The sequence below is a fragment of the Halichoerus grypus genome, chromosome 6 (assembly GCF_964656455.1).
Source record: "Halichoerus grypus chromosome 6, mHalGry1.hap1.1, whole genome shotgun sequence".
Taxonomy (NCBI): domain Eukaryota; kingdom Metazoa; phylum Chordata; class Mammalia; order Carnivora; family Phocidae; genus Halichoerus; species Halichoerus grypus.
The window spans coordinates 170,013,264-170,030,799 of NC_135717.1; the positions used below are offsets into that span (position 1 = coordinate 170,013,264).

At 54.6% G+C, this 17,536-nt stretch overlaps 1 protein-coding gene across 1 annotated transcript; it reads right to left on the minus strand.

Annotated features, from left to right (window-relative positions):
* Positions 1 to 959: 959 nt before the first annotated feature.
* RPS19BP1 (ribosomal protein S19 binding protein 1) lies at positions 960 to 4,319 on the minus strand. Its single transcript, XM_036078589.2, has 4 exons — positions 4,190 to 4,319; positions 3,894 to 4,022; positions 1,795 to 1,892; positions 960 to 1,432 (listed from the first exon to the last, which is right to left on the minus strand). Exons 1-4 carry the CDS (start codon positions 4,239 to 4,241, stop codon positions 1,298 to 1,300), a joined length of 414 nt encoding a protein of 137 aa, XP_035934482.1. The 5' UTR covers positions 4,242 to 4,319; the 3' UTR covers positions 960 to 1,297.
* Between the last annotated feature and the right edge of the window lie 13,217 nt (positions 4,320 to 17,536).

The following is a 17,536-nucleotide window of genomic DNA, read 5'->3' on the forward strand; positions in this document are numbered from 1 at the left end:
AAGGGTTTGGAGTCACAGCTCCCTCCTCTCCGGCCCCCTTGGCCTCCTGGATGGATGGTCTGCTTCCTGCTGCTGGGACGGAGGCCACCTGCAGGCAGGACGGGCTCCCCCTCTGCCTCAGCCAGGTCCGCGGTCCCCTGCTGTCCCCACTTAGGATGCAAAGCTAGTTAACCACCAGGAGCAGACCCCCCGGGGCAGCGTGGGGGGTGCGGCACCCTCTCCCCTCTGGCCAGAGGGACCCACTGTGGGGTGGGCAGACTGTGGCCCCCCGGCCGGCCCAGCCACAGGAGGGCCCCTCCGCAAGTCCTCTGCCAGACGAGGCCCTGACCTAAGGAGCCCGGGACACGGGGGAGCAGAGAGTTGGACGGAGCTGCCCAAAGGCAAGCTGGGCCCTCTGCACGGGGAAGAAGGGGCTCCTGGACTTCCAGAACTTGTCGTCTCCTCCACAGCGAAGACCCATCCGGCCAGCACACCCGCTCACTCAGGCACTGGCTCTCCACATACCCGTCCCTGGCGCGTGCCTGCTGGGAAGGGGCCACCCGCCCTCTCCTGCTGGTGCAGCCCGACCCCGGCCCCGGCTTCCTGCCCGGGCACACGCCTGAGCGTGACGCCGTTTGAGGTCACCTCCTGAGCTGCCCCCTTCCCCACAAGAGCACAAGCCTTGGGTGCCAGGGCAGCCACACCCCCGCTTCCCGAACCCCGAGTCGGCTGCCCCGGAAGCCCCCAGCCGCAGTGGATACTACTCTGCCTCAAGGGCTGCCTGGTCAGCTGTGGCCGCCACCCCCAGGGGAGGAGAGCTCCTCTCAGCCCATGAGCAGATGCTGGGTGCTCTCCGGGGGCCAGCTGCACCGGGGCTGGACGGGAGGACTTCTGACCCGGAGCCCTAAGAAGCATGGGGGATGGCGAAAGGCCCTTGGTGCCAGAGGAGATGGGAGACGCCCCGGCAGCACACACTCTGCTCTTGGGTCCATGTTTATTAGAACCTGAAGCCGGCCCAGCAGCCTTCCCTCCTAGAGGTGTGGCCCCCAGGGCCTAGGAACTGGCCTCTCCGGAGCGAACAGCCCAGAGGCCCTACTTGGGCCAAAGCAAACAAAGCAGTCAGAAATGTTTTCTAGCAGGCAGACGGTTCCTCCCGAGCCTGCAGATGTCAGCTCCGGTCTGAGTGCGTTTCCTCCCCCGGGCGTCGGCTCCCCAGCTCCACACGAGCCACCCTGCTCCGGCCATGGGGCCAGCAGAGGCTGTGAGGTCCGAAGGAGACTGCAGCTGAGTGCCTTTCCCACTGTGTCCTCCTGGGAGCCTAGCTGCCGAAGTATTCCTGCTGGAACTTCTGGAAGTCTTCCTCGGTGAACACGGTGCCCTCAGCCTTCTTCTTCTTCTTCGTCTTGGCTACAGGCCGGTCACAGGCCTTGCGGCCCCGGTTCTGACGCACAATCTGGGGATGTGGGGGGGGGGGGTCAGGATCCCTCGGTGGTTTCTCTCTGCACATGAGGGACCGCCCCTTGGAGCTGCGCAACCTAGCAGAGCTGACTGAGTGCCACCTTCTCACTGGGCCCTCACACTGTTCCAGGAGGCAGAGTGTACCATTTCCACTTACAGAGGAACAAACCAAGGCCCACAAGGGTCTCAGGGGAGTAAGGCCAGGCCCAGCCTCCCAACAGCCCCGCTCTGCTCTTTGCCATCTAGAGGGGTGGCCCAACCTCTGCTCTGTGCTTAGGGCAGAGACTCCCAAGGGTCCCAGAAACAGCCCTGGCTCTCCCCACCCAGGTTCTGCCCCACAGCCCACTCCTGACAAACCTGCTGGGTGACTGACTCCGCCACGGTGCTTCTTGCACGGGTCATAAACTTCAGGTTTTCTCCAAGGTAGCCTCGACACTCTCGCTTCTGGAACTCAGCTGTGGATGGCAGGCAGGGAGGCATCATTTCAGATGTACTCCCTGGAAGCCGCTGGGTCCCCTTCCGGCAGCTCTTCCCCGTCCCCCCACCAGCCATGCCAAAGGCCCTGTGTCCCCTCCCTAGGTTAACTCCAGCACGCGGGGCTCTTTTCTGTCCAATCCACTTTCCATTCGATCCTCCTGAAAGCATCCCCCACCCCTGCCCCCGGCTCCCTGATGCTCAAGGGGCTTATGCAACAAACAAGTCCTGAGCATTTCCTGTGCGGCAGACACTGTTGTAGATGCAGGGCATAGAGCAGAAAACAGCAAAAACTCCCGCCCTCATGGAGCTTACATTCCAGAGCAAAGAAACACGGTAAACAAGATAAATAGTATTTTAGAGGGTGATACATTTTATGAAGAAAAACACCACAGTAAAGAGAAATGAGGAATGCCAGCAGTGGAGGGTTGCAATTCTAAATACGAAGGTCTGAGCAGGCCTCAGTGAAATGAGGTTTTAGCAAATACTCAAGGGAGAGAGTGTGGATATCGGGGGAAAGAGCATCCTAAGCCAGTGCAAAGAACCTGAAGAAGTGCGATTAATGTGTTTGGAGAACAGAAAATGGCTAGAACGGGGAGGGGAGAGCAGTAGGAGATGAAGATGGAGATGGGGCAGACCACGTGGGGCCTCACTGGGTAGCAAGTCTGATGGAAGCCACCGGAGGGTGTGGGGCCGGGAGAGACAGGTCCCGCTTACTGCTTCACGGGATCACTCTGGCTGCCTCGGTGAGAACAAGATTACCGGGTGGGGGAGTGGAGGTTAAGAGGCTTCTGAAATAATCCAAGCAAGAGATGATGCGGCTCACACCGAGGTGGCCCCAGAGTCCCCTCATCATCCGTTAGGTAGCGTGACAGGGAGGGGGGACAAGGGCTGGGATACAAGAGGTGACCCCTGGCACCCTAGGCTCCTGTTTCACACCAACATCACCGTTGCTCACGCCGTTTCCTGCTTGGAATTCATAGTTCTTTCAACAAATATCTGAACACCTTTTATGTACCAGGCTCCGGGGGTTCAAAGACACACGAGGAGCTCACCAAGCCCTGCCACATGTCAAAAGACCCCACCATCCAGCCCACATCTGTCCCTCCTCAAGGCTGTCTGACCCGATACATGGCATCCTATCTCCCAGGATGCTCTACTAGAAAGTGGGCTCTGTCCTCGGTGTCTCCCTCTTCCTCCATCCTTGCAGCCAATTCACCACTGAAGCCCAGCAATGCTCCCTCTCCCACCCCCCCATATCCTTGCACCATCGCGGCGGCCCAGGCCACAGTGCCTCCCACCCGAACCGAGTAGGTGAGAGCAAATCTCTCCGCAGACACACTGCCTGGTTTCCACCTGTGCGATCTGGGCCCGTGCCCATTTCTGCATCTGACAAATGGGGGTCACGACAGTACTGACCTCACAGGGTCGTGTGAGGAACCAAACGAGGGAATATTTATTTATACAGGCTTTAGAACCGCACCAGGCACGCAGACCATTCACGGCTTGTTAAGCGCTCCATCTCTGACTCCTGCCCGCTCCGTCACCTTGTCCAGGCATCTTTCTGGCCAATTCTCAAAGCAACGAACTTTTTCCTAACTCTGCATGAGCTATTTTCTCCAGAGCGCTCTTCCCCTGGCTCACTCTCACACTTCCTTCAGGTACGGGCTTAAATGTCGCTTCCGCAGAGCAGTCTGATTTGGCTTTTTATTCTAAAGCCCTCCAGAGCACTCCAGTCTTACCCCACAGGCCTCATCACACTGAGCAATTACTCCCTGCCTCTGAAATTCTTTGGTGCTTCTCTCCCCACTAGGGCAGTAGCCCACGAGGACCGGGACGACGTGTTTCGTCCACCTCCGTACTCCCAGGACCCGGCTCCGCGCCTGGCGCACACCTGCTATTCCAGAAAATGCCCGGCCACCCTTTCAAGCTCAGCCTCCAGCGCCCCCTCCTCCTGGGTGCCGCCCCCTTCCCGAGCTCACCGAGCGCGGACTTGGGCACCTTTCCCTTGGCCGAGTTCCGCAGTTTCTGGGCTTGGGTCGCCTTCGCCTTCCGGGTCCGCTTCGCCGAGGCCCCGTTCGGCTTGGCCTGGCCTGGCGCGGCCCCGGGGGCTGCAGGGGAAGAGAGAAAGGGACCGACCCGGGTCAGAGGGCGCGCAGGGTTTCCATCCCACCAGGGCCAAGCCTGGCTTGGATCGTCCCGTACCCCCTGGGCTCCCGCCCGCAGACCCTGCCGTCCCTCCGCCCACGCTGCGCGGCCCCGGCCAGGCCCGTCTCACCCTCCGGCGCCCCCAGCAGCTCCAGGCCCCGCCGCAGCAGGGCGGCCGACATGGCTGCGCTTAGCTCCGCCTACACACCACGCTACTTCCGCCTTGGCCGCCCTGGTCCTCTCGGCGGAAACCCGAGCGAGAACAGAAGGTTCCGGAGTGAGCGGGCGGAAGTGCCCGCCTGCCTTAGGACGCATGCGTTTGGGGTCGCCACTTTACTACGGAGAGGAAATGGGGGCGGGAGCTGGAGGCGGGGCCAACCTGCAGAAGGACACATTTGTTGTCCAATCCTAAGAAGGCCACGCCTTCTTCCAGAGCCGTCCGTAACCAGCCCGGGCTGGTTGGTCAACTTTCCCGAGTCCCGAAGCTCCCTAGTGGGCGAGGCGGGGGCCGGAGCAGAGTGTTCACATTATCAATTTTTTCGACAAAGGGAAGTGTACAGCCGGGTTCTTTTTCACGTACATCAACCAAAGCAACATATCGGTGGAGTATGGCATGAGAATCCAACTTGTCTTCCATTATGTCAGACCTGAAAGACATTCGCCAAAAAATGCAAAACCGTGTCAGTGTTTTCCCGCTATTTTGTTTTGCTTTGGAAAATACAACCATTTTCATTAGAAATATTTGTTCAACATAGAGCAGGCAAAAAGCATGTCTGACGTCACTGGGCCACAGGGTCCCCCACAGCCCTTTATTTATAACATGCAGTGGGGTTGCTATTGTTTTTAAAAATGAATTAATAAATAAAACGTATTAACTTACTAAATTTTAAAAATTAAAAATTTCTCAGTTTTAGTTTCTAATATGGTAAATATCAGTAGGTATTTACACATGGTAAAGCTCTTTGGGATCCTGAACTTTTTTTAAGAGTGTCAGGAATTTCTTGGACCAAAAAGTTTGAGAACTTCTGGCCTAGAAATTACTCTTCTTTTTTTTTTTTTTTTAAAGATTTTTAAAAATGTATTTATTTGATAGAGAGATAGAAGCCCGAGTAGGCAGAGTGGCAGGCAGAGAGAGAGGGAGAAGCAGGCTCTCTGCTGAGCAGGGAGCCTGATGCTGGACTTGATCCTAGGACCCTGGGATTACAACCCAAGCCGGAGGCAGCTGTTTAACTGACTGAGCCACCCAGGTGCCCCTAGAAATTACTCTTCTTGCAGTGGGGAAGAATCCTGCCTATTCACAGCTCCATCTGCAGCTCTTAGCCCAGTATCTGGCATGCAGAAGGAACTCAATAGATGAGTGGTGAATGATGAGGAATATGATTTGAGAGCCTTTCGTATGCCCTACGCTGTTGAGGTGGGGCATGGGGATGACTCAGCTGGACATTCCTGGATGAACCTCACTGTCTAACCGCCATGAGCTAGGCCTGGGGGGAAAGAACACCTAAATAGACGTTAATAATAGCAAACACTATGTTAAGGTACTGTTAACATTTGTTAACTCATTTACCTCCCACCACCCGTAACTCTGAGGTAGGAGCAACTGTTTCCCCCATTTTACAGATGAGGAAACAGTGGCACAGAGCCAAGGAACCTGTCCAGGTCACACACGTTGGTGTCCGTGCTGGGAATCAAGACACAGAGCTGAGTGTGTATGTGTGTGTGTGTGTGCTGCATCTTGCCCCAGCCTCCCAGGAGATTAGTGCTGTGGTGCTGGGTGGGGCCTCACAAGCCCACAGGATCAAGAGATCTCTGGAGAAGAGGAGCTACTCATGTGGGAGGGGAGAGTCCCAGGAAGGAGGACCCCTTAGTGAAGGCACATGCCTGGGACAGGAGTGGCCCCAGAGGGGTGACTAGGGAAGGGTGGGGTTTTTTGATTTTTTTAAAAAAATATTTTATTTATTTGAAAGAGAAAGCTAGAGAGAGAGAGCAAGAGTGGGGTGAGGGGCAGACGGAGAAGCAGACTCCCCGCTGAGCAGGGAGCTGGGGCTCATGACCTGTGATGAAGGCAGAGCTTAACCAACTGAGCCACTCAGGCACTCCAGGGAAAGGTGTTCTAATTTGCATTCAACTCCATGAATTTGCCTAAAGGACTGTGGGGGGTCGTGGAACACAGTTACATTGTCAGACACGCTCTTTTTATCTGCTTCTAAAATAGCCAGATTATTTTCTTACCATGTTTATTTTTTATTGTCTTTCCCCCCACCCACACCCCACTGTATGCTCCATAAGGGCAGGAATCTTTGTTTTGTTCATGGTTATGTCTCTAGCTCCTGGAACATATAGTAAGCACTCCATAAATGTACGGATCAGATGGATGAAGTTTGAGTTTGGGATGCCTGTGGGAGGCTAGGTAGAGGTGATTGTAGGATGTGTGAGTCTGTCTCTCAAGAGGGCAAAGGACCAAGCTCTATCGTATTCCCTTCCTCCTCCCCATCTGGGGTGGTCAGCACACGGTCCCCAGGGTGGAGGAGTTCTTTGTATTCCAATGTCCCGGCGAACAGGGACGCCAGTCATGGCTGGATTCCTGCAGCATCCTCAGCTCAACCCGTTGCTCAGCGGACTCTGGAGGGGTCCGGCTGCCCCTTCGGCCACTAGGTGGCGCCGCAGGACAGCTTTCTTGCACAGCGCGCCTCCGCGATCCTGGTTGGGGTTTCGGGGTAGGAGTGTGGGGTTGGGGCACCCTTCGGCCTCAGCTGGCTCTTTGCAGCCAGCACCGCGTGGCCCCGGCTTCCTGCCGCCTCTGCCTTGCGGCCTTCCGAGACCGGCCTAGACACCCCTCCTGGGCCTGCTGAGGTCAAGCCACCAGGCCGGGCTGGGCAGGGGCGGGGGTGGGGGGGGTGCGGTGGAGGAGGAGGCCCCCCTCTGAAAAGGGTTGTAAATGGCAGCAGGTGGGCACTCACTGTGGGGAAGTCTCCAGTGACCCTAGGCAGTCCCTTAACAGAGAGTGCCTCAGTTTCCTCATCTGTTAAATGGGGTTTGACTTCCTAATACGGTGGGAGTGAGGAGCTGGTAAATTAATACTGGTGAAGCATCTAGAACAGGGACTGGAGGGTAAGCACCCAGCAACTGTTTGCGGTGGATTATTACAGAGGTGCACTCCCATTCTGGGCAGGAAGGAGGCGCCCAGGAGGCGCCCAGGAGGTTGCCGCCTTCCTATCCCCTGTCACCCATTTACCTCATCCCTGTCTCCTTCCTGGCCTTCCTGGAACAGCTTAACCTCACCAGGCCTCAGAGGGACCAAAGGCTCAGAGGGAGGCGAGGTGTTCTAAAGTCACACAGTATTTCAAGAGCAGAGGCAGGACTAGAACCCGGGTCTCTGAGTCCTGAGCAAGAGTGTGTGAGTACGTATGAGGTTGTATGTGTGTGTGTGCGTGTGTGTGTGCAAGTGTGAGCGTGCGTGCTGGGGGGGGGGGCACCTGGCATCCTGTGCTTTGCTTTTGCTTCTCTCCATCTTTCTTCCGTCTCTGTGTATCTCTGTCTCCTTGTCCTTGTCTCTGGCTCTTGTCCTTGTGTCTGTGCCTCCGTCCTCCCTTCTCTGTCCCTGAGTCCTCTCTCCATCTCTCCCTCCTTCACCGCACCCACCCCCAGCCCCCAAGCTCCTGGCCTCTCTCCACCTTCAAATTGAAAACCCAAATTGGAATTTCCAATTGCTTTTCCGAGTGGTGATTGCCAGTCTCCGCGTGTCCAGCCCTCCCTTGTCTGTGCCGCCCGGCCCTGAGTTACTGCCGAGTCCCCCCCTCTCGCCTCCGCCTCTGACTCCTGCCCCCTGTGGCTTTGAAGTGTGTTTACCTGAGGGCTCCAGAAGGAATCCATTTCTGCCCCCTCTGGTTCTCAGCTGATGTGTGTGTGTGTGGGGGGGCTCCTTTCAGGCTCTGGTCTCCCCTGTCCCTCTCGGGGTCTCTTGGGCTTGTGTCTCATGCCTCGTTCCCTCCTGACCACGCTGTCACCAGGCAGTCACTCCTCGGTTTCCCAGATCAAGGACAGAGCTGGGGGAGGGAGCGTCCCCAGGGGTCCGAGGCTGACACAGATGCTCTAGGTTCCGCAGACTGGGCTCACAAGGCTGTGTGCCCACGAGCAAGCCACCCTCCTCCTCTGGGCCTGTTGCCTCCTCTGCCAGTTGGGCTTTGAGAAGTACTGTCCAGCCTTCCTCCCAGGGCTGAGGGCGGGACGGGGCCAGAGCTTCCTCATTCCTGGGTCCTGAGGTCTGGGGGGAGCTTGGGTTCTGGAGCAGGGCTGTGCAGGTTCAAATTATGGCTTTGCCACTCGCTAGCTGTGTGACCTTGAGTAAGGCACACAACCTCTCTGTGCTTCCGTTTCCTCATCTGTGAGTTGACTATAATAGTCCCTACCTCCTGAGGAGGGTTGCCGTGAGGACTGAGTGCAAAGAGCTTAGAAAGGAAACCTGGGCACAGAGTAAGTGCCGTATGTTTGTAAATGAACGATGGCCATTGGTGCCAGACTGTGTTTGGGGGACCTGTGCGCACATCCGTGGGGATGACCTGCACAGGTATGTAGCCACTGGACCTCCGTGCTCTTGTGAGCAGCACATGGGGAGCTTGGGGGCTACAGAGAGTAATGCTCAGGAGCCTGGAGTCTGGCAGGTGTACGTTCACGTGCAGCCTTTGCCACTTCTCAGCGTGTGGCCTGGGGAGGCTACGGTCACCTCTCTGAGCTTCGTGGGGGTTTTGGGGGACTGGTGGTGTCTCCCTCCAGGTCTGTTGGAGGGTGCGGTGAGAGGCTGCGTGGAAAGCTCAGCACCGGTCCGGACACTTGATCATCTGCTCACTCAACAAACAGCTGCTGAACATGCCCCCCAGGCAGCGGGCAGGGAGGGGGTTCCAGGTGAAGGAGGGGCTGGGTGAGGCTCATGCATTCGTGTTACACTCTAAGCAAATGCCCCTTGAGGGTCTGTGTTTATGACCCCAGGGTTTTCAGGGTTCAGGGTGGTCGCCCAGATACAGGCCCCAGGGACGGCAGCCCCACCTGGGGAGTCCAGGCAGAGGCAGAGTGGATTCTTTTTAACGATTTGAAAAGATGAAATTGTTGGCATGACCGATTTTGAGAACTTAGTGGATACACAGGAAGAAGCTGCTGGAAATCCTCCATGGAGATCTGAGGTCAGACAGGGAGTCTGGGTGGGGGTCAAAGGTCAGGTCTGTTTCATCTTAGGCTTGATCCTGACCCGCCAAACTCACAGCTCTGTCACTAAGTTGCTATGCAACCTTGGCACATCCTTCCCCACGTGGGCCTCAGTTCCAGGTAGGAGGGTCTCCCAGCCCTACCAGGTCCCCAGGGCCACTGAGACGTCAGGAAGTTACGGCGAGAGTAAGGGTGAGCTTGGAAGACTCAGGGGAAGACTTGAGAGGTCCTCAGCAAGCCAACACCCCTTCCCCGGTCACCTTGTCCCCTGAGCACTCCCTAGCAGGGACGGAGTCAGGTGGTAGGGGGTCCCTGAGACAGAGTGGATGGGGGACTCATCCCCCATCTGGGGACTTGGCCTCACTGTGAGACCTTGAGTAAGTCCCTGGGGACTTGGCCTCACTGTGAGACCTTGAGTAAGACTCTGGGGACTTGGCCTCACTGTGAGACCTTGAGTAAGTCCCTGGGGACTTGGCCTCACTATGAGACCTTGAGTAAGACTCTGGGGACTTGGCCTCACTGTGAGACCTTGAGTAAAGTCCCTGGGGACTTGGCCTCACTGTGAGACCTTGAGTAAGACTCTGGGGACTTGGCCTCACTGTGAGACCTTGAGTAAGACTCTGGGGACTTGGCCTCACTGTGAGACCTTGAGTAAGTCCCTTCTCTGCTGGGAGGGGGGTGGAGACAGGCCCCAGGGGATATCTGCGGTAGTTAAGTGTCAGGGCAGGGCTAGGCAGGGGATCCGTATCTGGCTCCCAAGGGGAAGGGCAGGGTTTTGTTCCGTCAAGCCTCAGCTTTTTAATTCTAATTACATCTCCATTAAAATGCAAATTTCCGACGAATGCAGGAATGGAGGCCCCGTTGTCGTGGCAACTGGAGTCTGGGTGTGGGGATAGGGGAACCCGTCTCCATCTCCAGATCCTTCCTGCCAAGCTGGGGGCCCCCCTGCTCACCCTGTCAAACTCAGCGTCTCACCCACAGCTTGGGGGTCTCCTACCCTGAGGCTGGGTCTTCAGGGACGAGGAGCTGGGTAACTGCACAAATCATTTCCCCTTGTTGGCCTCAGTTTACCCATCTGTGAACTGGGTATAACATTATAGGTTTCTCTTGCGGGGTCATCCTGGGGATTCAGGAAGTTACTGTGTAGGAGGGTCGCCTGGGTGGCTCAGTCGTTAAGCATCTGCCTTCGGCTCAGGTCATGATCTCAGAGTCCTGGCATCGAGCCCCACATTGGGCTCCCTGCTCAGTGGGGAGTCTGCTTCTCTCTCTCCCTTTCCCTCTGCCACTCCCCCCTGCTTGTGCTCGCTCCCGTGCTCTCTCTGGCAAATAAATAAAATCTTTTTAAAAAAAGTTACTGTGTAGGGCATCAGGGAAGGGGGAGATGCAAGAGGTACTAGATGAAAGTACCAGACCCTTCCCCATGTGGCTCAAGGTGTGTCCTGCCCTGGAGTTCTAGCATCTGCTCCATCCGGGTTCAAGGAGCCTAAAGACAGCCTGGGAGTGAACTTCAAGTGCCGTGTAGGCTCCGTTCTTCAGGCTGATGCTTCCTTGACTCTAATCCTGTCACCATTTGATCTTGCGAGGGCGATATGAATACCTAAAAACTGAGGGGTGTGTGTGGATCTTCCTGCCCTGATTGACTCTGAAAATAAGAGAGAATAAAGAAGGAAAGGGAAAAGAGAGTTGGCAAAAGAAGGAGGAAGGGATGAATATATGGAGGAAGAGGTGATTTCTCTTTTTGCCTCTGCCGCTAAGAAGCTCAGACTGAAATGTAGGATTACTGTGTTATTGTGATAAATGCTATATTATTCAACTGTAATAAATGTTCGTTTTAACTTTCTAATCCATTTAGCTCCTTTCTGTTCCCTAAATTATTTCTGATCTCTTATTTTACTTTTTAAGAAATCCTCCTTAGAAATAGCTGGGAATATAAATTATATATTAACAGTGATGACAGAAAGAATGAGCATGGGTTGTTCTGTGCAAACCTTTCGGTCCCTAAACCTCTGCGTAATTGTGGCCTTGTGCTAAGTGCCAGGAGGGGAAGGGTGGGGGCTGGGGGGCGTGGCTGTGAAACGGGGCTGATGATTGATTCTGAGTTCTTCACACCAGGCTGGGGACAACCCATCCCAGCCAGAACAGGGGTGGGGCTGAAGGGGATGGTCTTGGAGGGACCTGTCAGTTCCCAGAAGAGGCCAGAGAATGTGCATTAGTTCTCTCACCGTTCAAGACAAGATAGTGCTCTGTGTTTGCACCATCTCCCCTCCCTTTACTGCAGCTTACTTTGCTATTAGGCAGGGTCAGAACCCAGTTCTGGCTGGTGGAATGTTGGTGGAGGGGATGACCTGGCTTGGCTCTTGAAAGCATCCCCTGCAATCTCCAGCTCATTTTTCTTGCTACCATGACCCGGGGACAATGTGCGGTGGATGGCAGGCCACCATCCAGTCGGACCATGGCACATATAAGCGATAAACTATTGTTCTGATAAAGCTCTGAGATTTGGCGATCTGTTTGTTATGGCAGCATGGTCTATGGTATCCTGACTAAGATACCCCCAGTTCCCCTCCTGAGAGTCCCCCAGGACCTCCCAGGAGGTTGGGCTGGGGCTCTGGGATGACCTGTGTCATCCCTTGTTGATGTAGGAAAGATGTTGGTGTTCGGAGCTGATGGAAGAAAGAATTCTTGAGATGTCTTTGGTGCAAAAAGGTGGTTTTATGAAAGCATGGGGACAGAACCTGTGGGCAGAAAAAGCTGCACCATTATATACTTTCAAATTGGAAGGGGGTTAGGGATAGTGTAAGTCTCTAAGGAATTTTGGAAGCAAGGTGTCCAGGACCTGAGGGAGCTAAGTATTGTTAGGAAAAGGTCATTTATTACTGTCTAAGAAAACCTTAGTCATGAGACCCTTCAGATGTATATCATATATCAGTGGGCCATATGCTTGGGGGATGATGGCCAAAACATATCTTGGGGGGTAGAGATAAAGGAAGTTTCCAAAGGAATTTTTATATGTTAAAGTAGACTCACAGGATCCTGGGGGTCAGGCTAAGATTGCCTTTTGCCCTTAGCAAAGTAGTAACATCGAGGCAGCTGAGTTCCTAGAGGAATGTCCCTCTGCCTGTTCCAAGGACTTGTCAGTGGGCTGTAGGGAGTCAGGAAATTTAATTTTTCTTTTGCCTTTGTTTCCCACATCATTGTGAACACCTCAGTTCCCTGAGGGTTCAGGCTTAAAGATTGCAAAGGACCATGGAGCCTGGGCCTTGGATCCTCTACTTTCCTGGCCAGGAGCTTGAGGCCTGTAGGCGTACTGAGCCTCCAGCCAGGCTCCTGGGGCTTCCTCAACCACAGAGGAGGAAACCTAAGGGTCCCAAGAGGGCTTGAGGGGGCACAGAGAGGAACAAGGGTCAGAGGCTGGGGCTTTCATTCTGCTCCTGCATGTCCTGGCTGGCAGTCTACAGTCCATCCCCTTTGGGCCTCCTTCGCCAACCCAGAGAAAGCATGGAAAGGTCTGAATGTGTTCAGCCCACACTGGTGGAGTTGAAGGTGCAGGGGACAGGGGCCGGGCAGGTGGTGGGGACTTCTCTGGACCTCAGAGGCCCTAACTGGGTATGTCTGGAGAGGCCACATGTAGGTGAAGGAGTCAGGAGGCAGCCAGAGGGGAATCAGAGGATGTCAGAGGAGGAAGCAAAGTTAGAGATTGCACTCAAGAGGGGCCAGCTCCTTCCATCCCATCCCAGCTGGTCCAACCCAGCCAATAGTCTCCGAGTCTCTGCTCTGTCCCCACCCTGTGCTGGTCTTTAGAGACAGAGAAGAATTGTTCTGTCCCTACTGTCAAGGAGTCTGTTGGGGAGATTGGCCAACAGGGCCCTTTGGTTGGCGTGATGAGGGCTGGCAGTCAGGAGGGAGAGGAGGGGAGGGAGGAGGGCATCTGTTGGTGGCCTTATTTCTCTGAGGGCAGGACTGGCTACATATTTGTAGAGCCCAGCGAGAAATAAAAACGAGGGGCCCCTTGTTCAGAAGTTATCAAGACAGTGACAGCAGAGCATTAAACCCAGCATGCAGCCTTTCGGGGTGTGTGTGTGGTGGGGTGGAACCTGTGTGACTGCACCGGTCACACCCCACTGATGCTGTCCTGCCCCAGGGCAGGGGGGACCTTGGGGTTTCAGCTGGCTGCACATCCCCCACCCCACCCCAGTTAACATGGCAGCGGCCAGCACATCCTGACTCCCTGCCTGTGCCTCAGTTTTCTCATCTGCAAAATGAAAAGGATAATAGCACCTGCCTTCAAGGGTTGTTGTGAGGATTCTGTGGTCTGATGCTCCTGTTAGGTCCTGAGTCTTGGGCCTAGGGCAGTAATCACTCCACGGGTGGTGCCTATTTAAATTATTGTGTCTCCCCCCGCACCCCCCGTGCTGCTTTTCTCCACAGTGCTTACAGAGAGAGAGAGAGAGAGAGAGAGCACACACACGAGTGGCGGGGCGGGGGGCTGCATGGAGGACCAGAGGGAGGGGCAGACTCCCCGCTGAGCAGGGAGCCCGATGAGGGACTCGATCCCAGGACCCTGGGGTCATGACCTGGGCTGAAGGCAGATGCCCAGACTGGACTGAGCCACCCAGGCGCCCCTTACTTCTTATTCTTATTTGTTGTCTGTCTTCTCAACCACAATATAAGGACCACAGAGCTTCTATATATCTTGTTCTCACTGTAGCTGCAGAAACTCCAATGGTTTCTGGCACATAGTAGGTGCACGACAGATGTTTGTTGAATGAGTGAATGAATGAATGTCAAGCCATTTGTTTAAGCAAACAATTATTGAGCACCTACAAGGTGCCAAGGATCTTCAGGGAATTCAGCCTGAGCGAGGTTCAAGGCACGAAGTGGGGGAGCAGGGGTGCAGTGTGCGTGAGAGGGGGTAAAGCCTGGAAGGGCGTGTCGGGGAGCTGACTCAAGGTGGCCACAGACTCCAGAACCAGGACGGGAAGAGCGGCAGAAAGGCTTGGTCGGGAGGTCGGTTGTGTGGCTGTAACCTGTAACCTGTAACCTGTCACAGGGAGCTCACTCTTTAGTGGGAAGCCTGTTCCCTGGCAGGACAGCCCTCAGATTTGGGAAGTTCTCCCTGAAGCTGGGCTGAGGGCCACCCTTGGTGCCCACAGTGTCTGCCAGCTTCCGTGCTCAAGTTCACATCCCTGGAATTACCCAGAGGGAAGGCACAACCTGGTCTGAGGACAGTGCACCTCGGCAGCCTTGCTCCAAGAGGGAGTCCTAGAGTGGCCACCCCTTGCTGGGGCCCTGGCATGGTGGACACTGGCAGGAGATGTCCCAGAGGATCCCGGCAGCTGGACTCAACTCCTCTCCTGAGAAACAGGTACAAGGAGGACTGGTGAATCCACTGGCCTTTGGCTGAGCCACCCAGGCTGCAAAGCTTCCCCGTGAGCTCAGACCTCCCGAGGCTCTCCACGGCCCCCTGGGCATGTCCTCCTGTTCCTGTGTGTCCCACAGACGTCTCAGCCACAACTTGTCCCAGATGGAGCTCGCTCTCCTCCCCCAAACATGCTCCTTCTCTCCTTTCCTCTGTCTCACCCCAGCCAGAAACTGGGGTACCATTCTCCCCCTTTTATTCACCCCACATGAGAGAAGTCATCTGTCCTGTAGATTTAATTAATTAATTAATTAATTAAAAGATTTTATTTATTTGGCAGAGAGAGATAGCCAGAGAGGGAACACAAGCAGGGGGACTGGGAGAGGGAGAAGCAGGCTCCCCGCTGAGCAGGGAGCCAACCGCTGGGACCATAACCTGAGCCGAAGGCAGACTCCCAAAGACTGAGCCACCCAGGTGCCCCTGTCCTGTAGATTTAAACTTCTAAATCACCCTCCAGGGGCGCCTGGGTGGCTCAGTCGGTTAAGCGTCTGCCTTTGGCTCAGGTCATGATCCCAGGGTCCTAGGATGGAGCCCCGCATCAGGCTCGAGCCTGCTTCTCCCTCAACCCCTCCTCCCTGCTGGTGCACTCTCTCTCTCACTCACTTTATCTCAAATAAATAAATAAAATAAAGTCTTTTAAAAAAAAATAAATCACCCTCCAGATTCTCCCATCTCTCCATCCCAGGACCATGCTCCCAGCCCAGATTACCAGCCCTTCCCAACACAGCCTCCCCTCTGCCACCGGGCTTGCCTCCTTGAGATATCTCCTTGGGGAAGGAGTTGCTGGGAGGCCCATTTGGTGAGCAGACCCAAATGGAGGGTAGCTTTTCCTGCCCAGGTGGTGGTCCACATGACCTTTGGGACCTCTGCTGCTTCATCTGCCTGCCCTTGGGTTGATAACACCCCTTCTTCCCCATACAAACCAGTAGTGCTTGGAGCCCCATGGCTTCTGTACAGATAGACTCACGGGCCCCATCAGTCCTGGGGGTGGGGAGCTAGGCTGTGACCCCACCATAGGTCTGGTCCCAGGATCACTCCTTCTGACTCTGCTCTCCCTTCTTCTTTGCTAGATGACCTCCTCCTGCATCCTCCCAGGCCTACATGCTCCTTTGCCTCCCACCTCTTCCCTGATACTCCTTGAGGGAGGGAGCAGAACATGGTGGTTAAGGGCATGACTCTGGGGACACCTGGGTGGCTTAGTTGGTTAAGCATCTGCCTTCAGCTCAGGTCATGGTCCCAAGGTCCTGGGATTAAGTCCTGCTTTGCGCTCCTTCCTCGGCAGAGAGCCTGCTTCTCCCTCTGCCTGCCGCTCCTCCTGCTTGCGTGCTCTCTATCTCTCTGACAAATAAAGAAATAAAATCTTTAAAAAAAAAGGGAATGACTCTGGAGCCAGCTGCCTGGGTTCAAATCCTGACTCCCCCATCTATGGGCTGTGTGACCTTGGACAAATTACTTAAACTCTCGAGCCTTCGTTGTGCTTAATGATAATGCCAACCCTGTAGGTTATTGTGAGGGTTAAATGAACACATTCTAAGTGCTTTATCAATGTAGCTATCATGTTTTTGGTGCCCATCCATTTACAGAGCACTTTTCCAGTTAACGTCTGGTCCACAAACTTAATCCATGACGCAGGTGTCAGACCCATTTGAGAAATGTGGAAATTGAGATTCCCACCTACTCAGGGCAGTGGAGATGCTGGGACTTGGGGGTCAGACCTGGCTGTGAGTTCAAGCCTTGTCATTTCCTATGTGTTTTAGAGGGGGGTGCCCTCCCCTTTTTGACCCTGTTTCCTGATCTTTAGGATCAGGGTTATAAGCTTTACTTTGCAGGATTTTGAGAACCCACCACTTCCTAGCTATGTGACCTTTAGCCAGGCTATTTGCCTCTCAGTGCTTCAGTCTCCCCATCTGGAAAATGGGTCTAAAGCTGTTGGGAAAGTTGAATGAGTTAATATGTGAAAGTGCTTAGAACAGCACCTAGCACATAACTAAGACTCTGTGTTTGCTACTATTATTATGATTATTATTCATTGAGGAAATTTTCACATGAGCACAAGATTTCCCAAACACTTCCAGGAGGTTCATCCCTGGAGTGCCAGCATCCTTGGATTAGACACCCCTGGGATTCCTTGTCAGAGATGTGCACGTGTGTGTGTGTGTGTGTGTGTGTGTGTGTGTGTGTATGTGTTAGAGACCCCTGTGGGAATGGGGCTTGTGGGCAGGTGCTTCAAGCCAGGAAGAGCACTATTGAGTCCTGGTCATGCCTTTTACCTACCCTGTGGCCTTGGGCAAGTCACTCTCCTTTATTTTTATTTCTTCTTTTGCAGAAAAGCAGGTGGTAAAACTGTGAGGTTAAAGTTAAGTCAGATAAAGTGTCTGACGAGAGAAGACCCACAAGAAGTGATCACAATAGTTATGATGCTCCAGTGCATGGAAATCTGCAACCAATTCCTTGGCTGTGTGGGTGAGGACTACATTTTAAAATACCAGGAGGGGCCTTTCCCCTCTGCCCCTTGTTTCCTCCCCCCACCCAGCTGCCTCCTTGACCTCTGCCCAGCATCCTGCTTGTCCCAAAGCCCAAGTCTGATGGAGGGATCCCCTGCAGGGGAAGTAGGAGGCACACACAGTCCCAAAGGAAAATGGGACCCTCGCTTCTCCTTCTTCCTTCTCCAAACAGGAAAGGAAATCCTCTCTCCCTCTTGGGAACTACTGAGCATTTCTTCAGACTCCAGCTCAAAGCTCCTCAGAGACCCAAATGAATTAAAGATGTAATTAAATTAGGAATCATTCATTATTTGAAGGCTGGGAGTCTCTGGCAGGTAGAGTGGTGGAGAAGGGGAGGTGGGGCCATCTTTTTGCC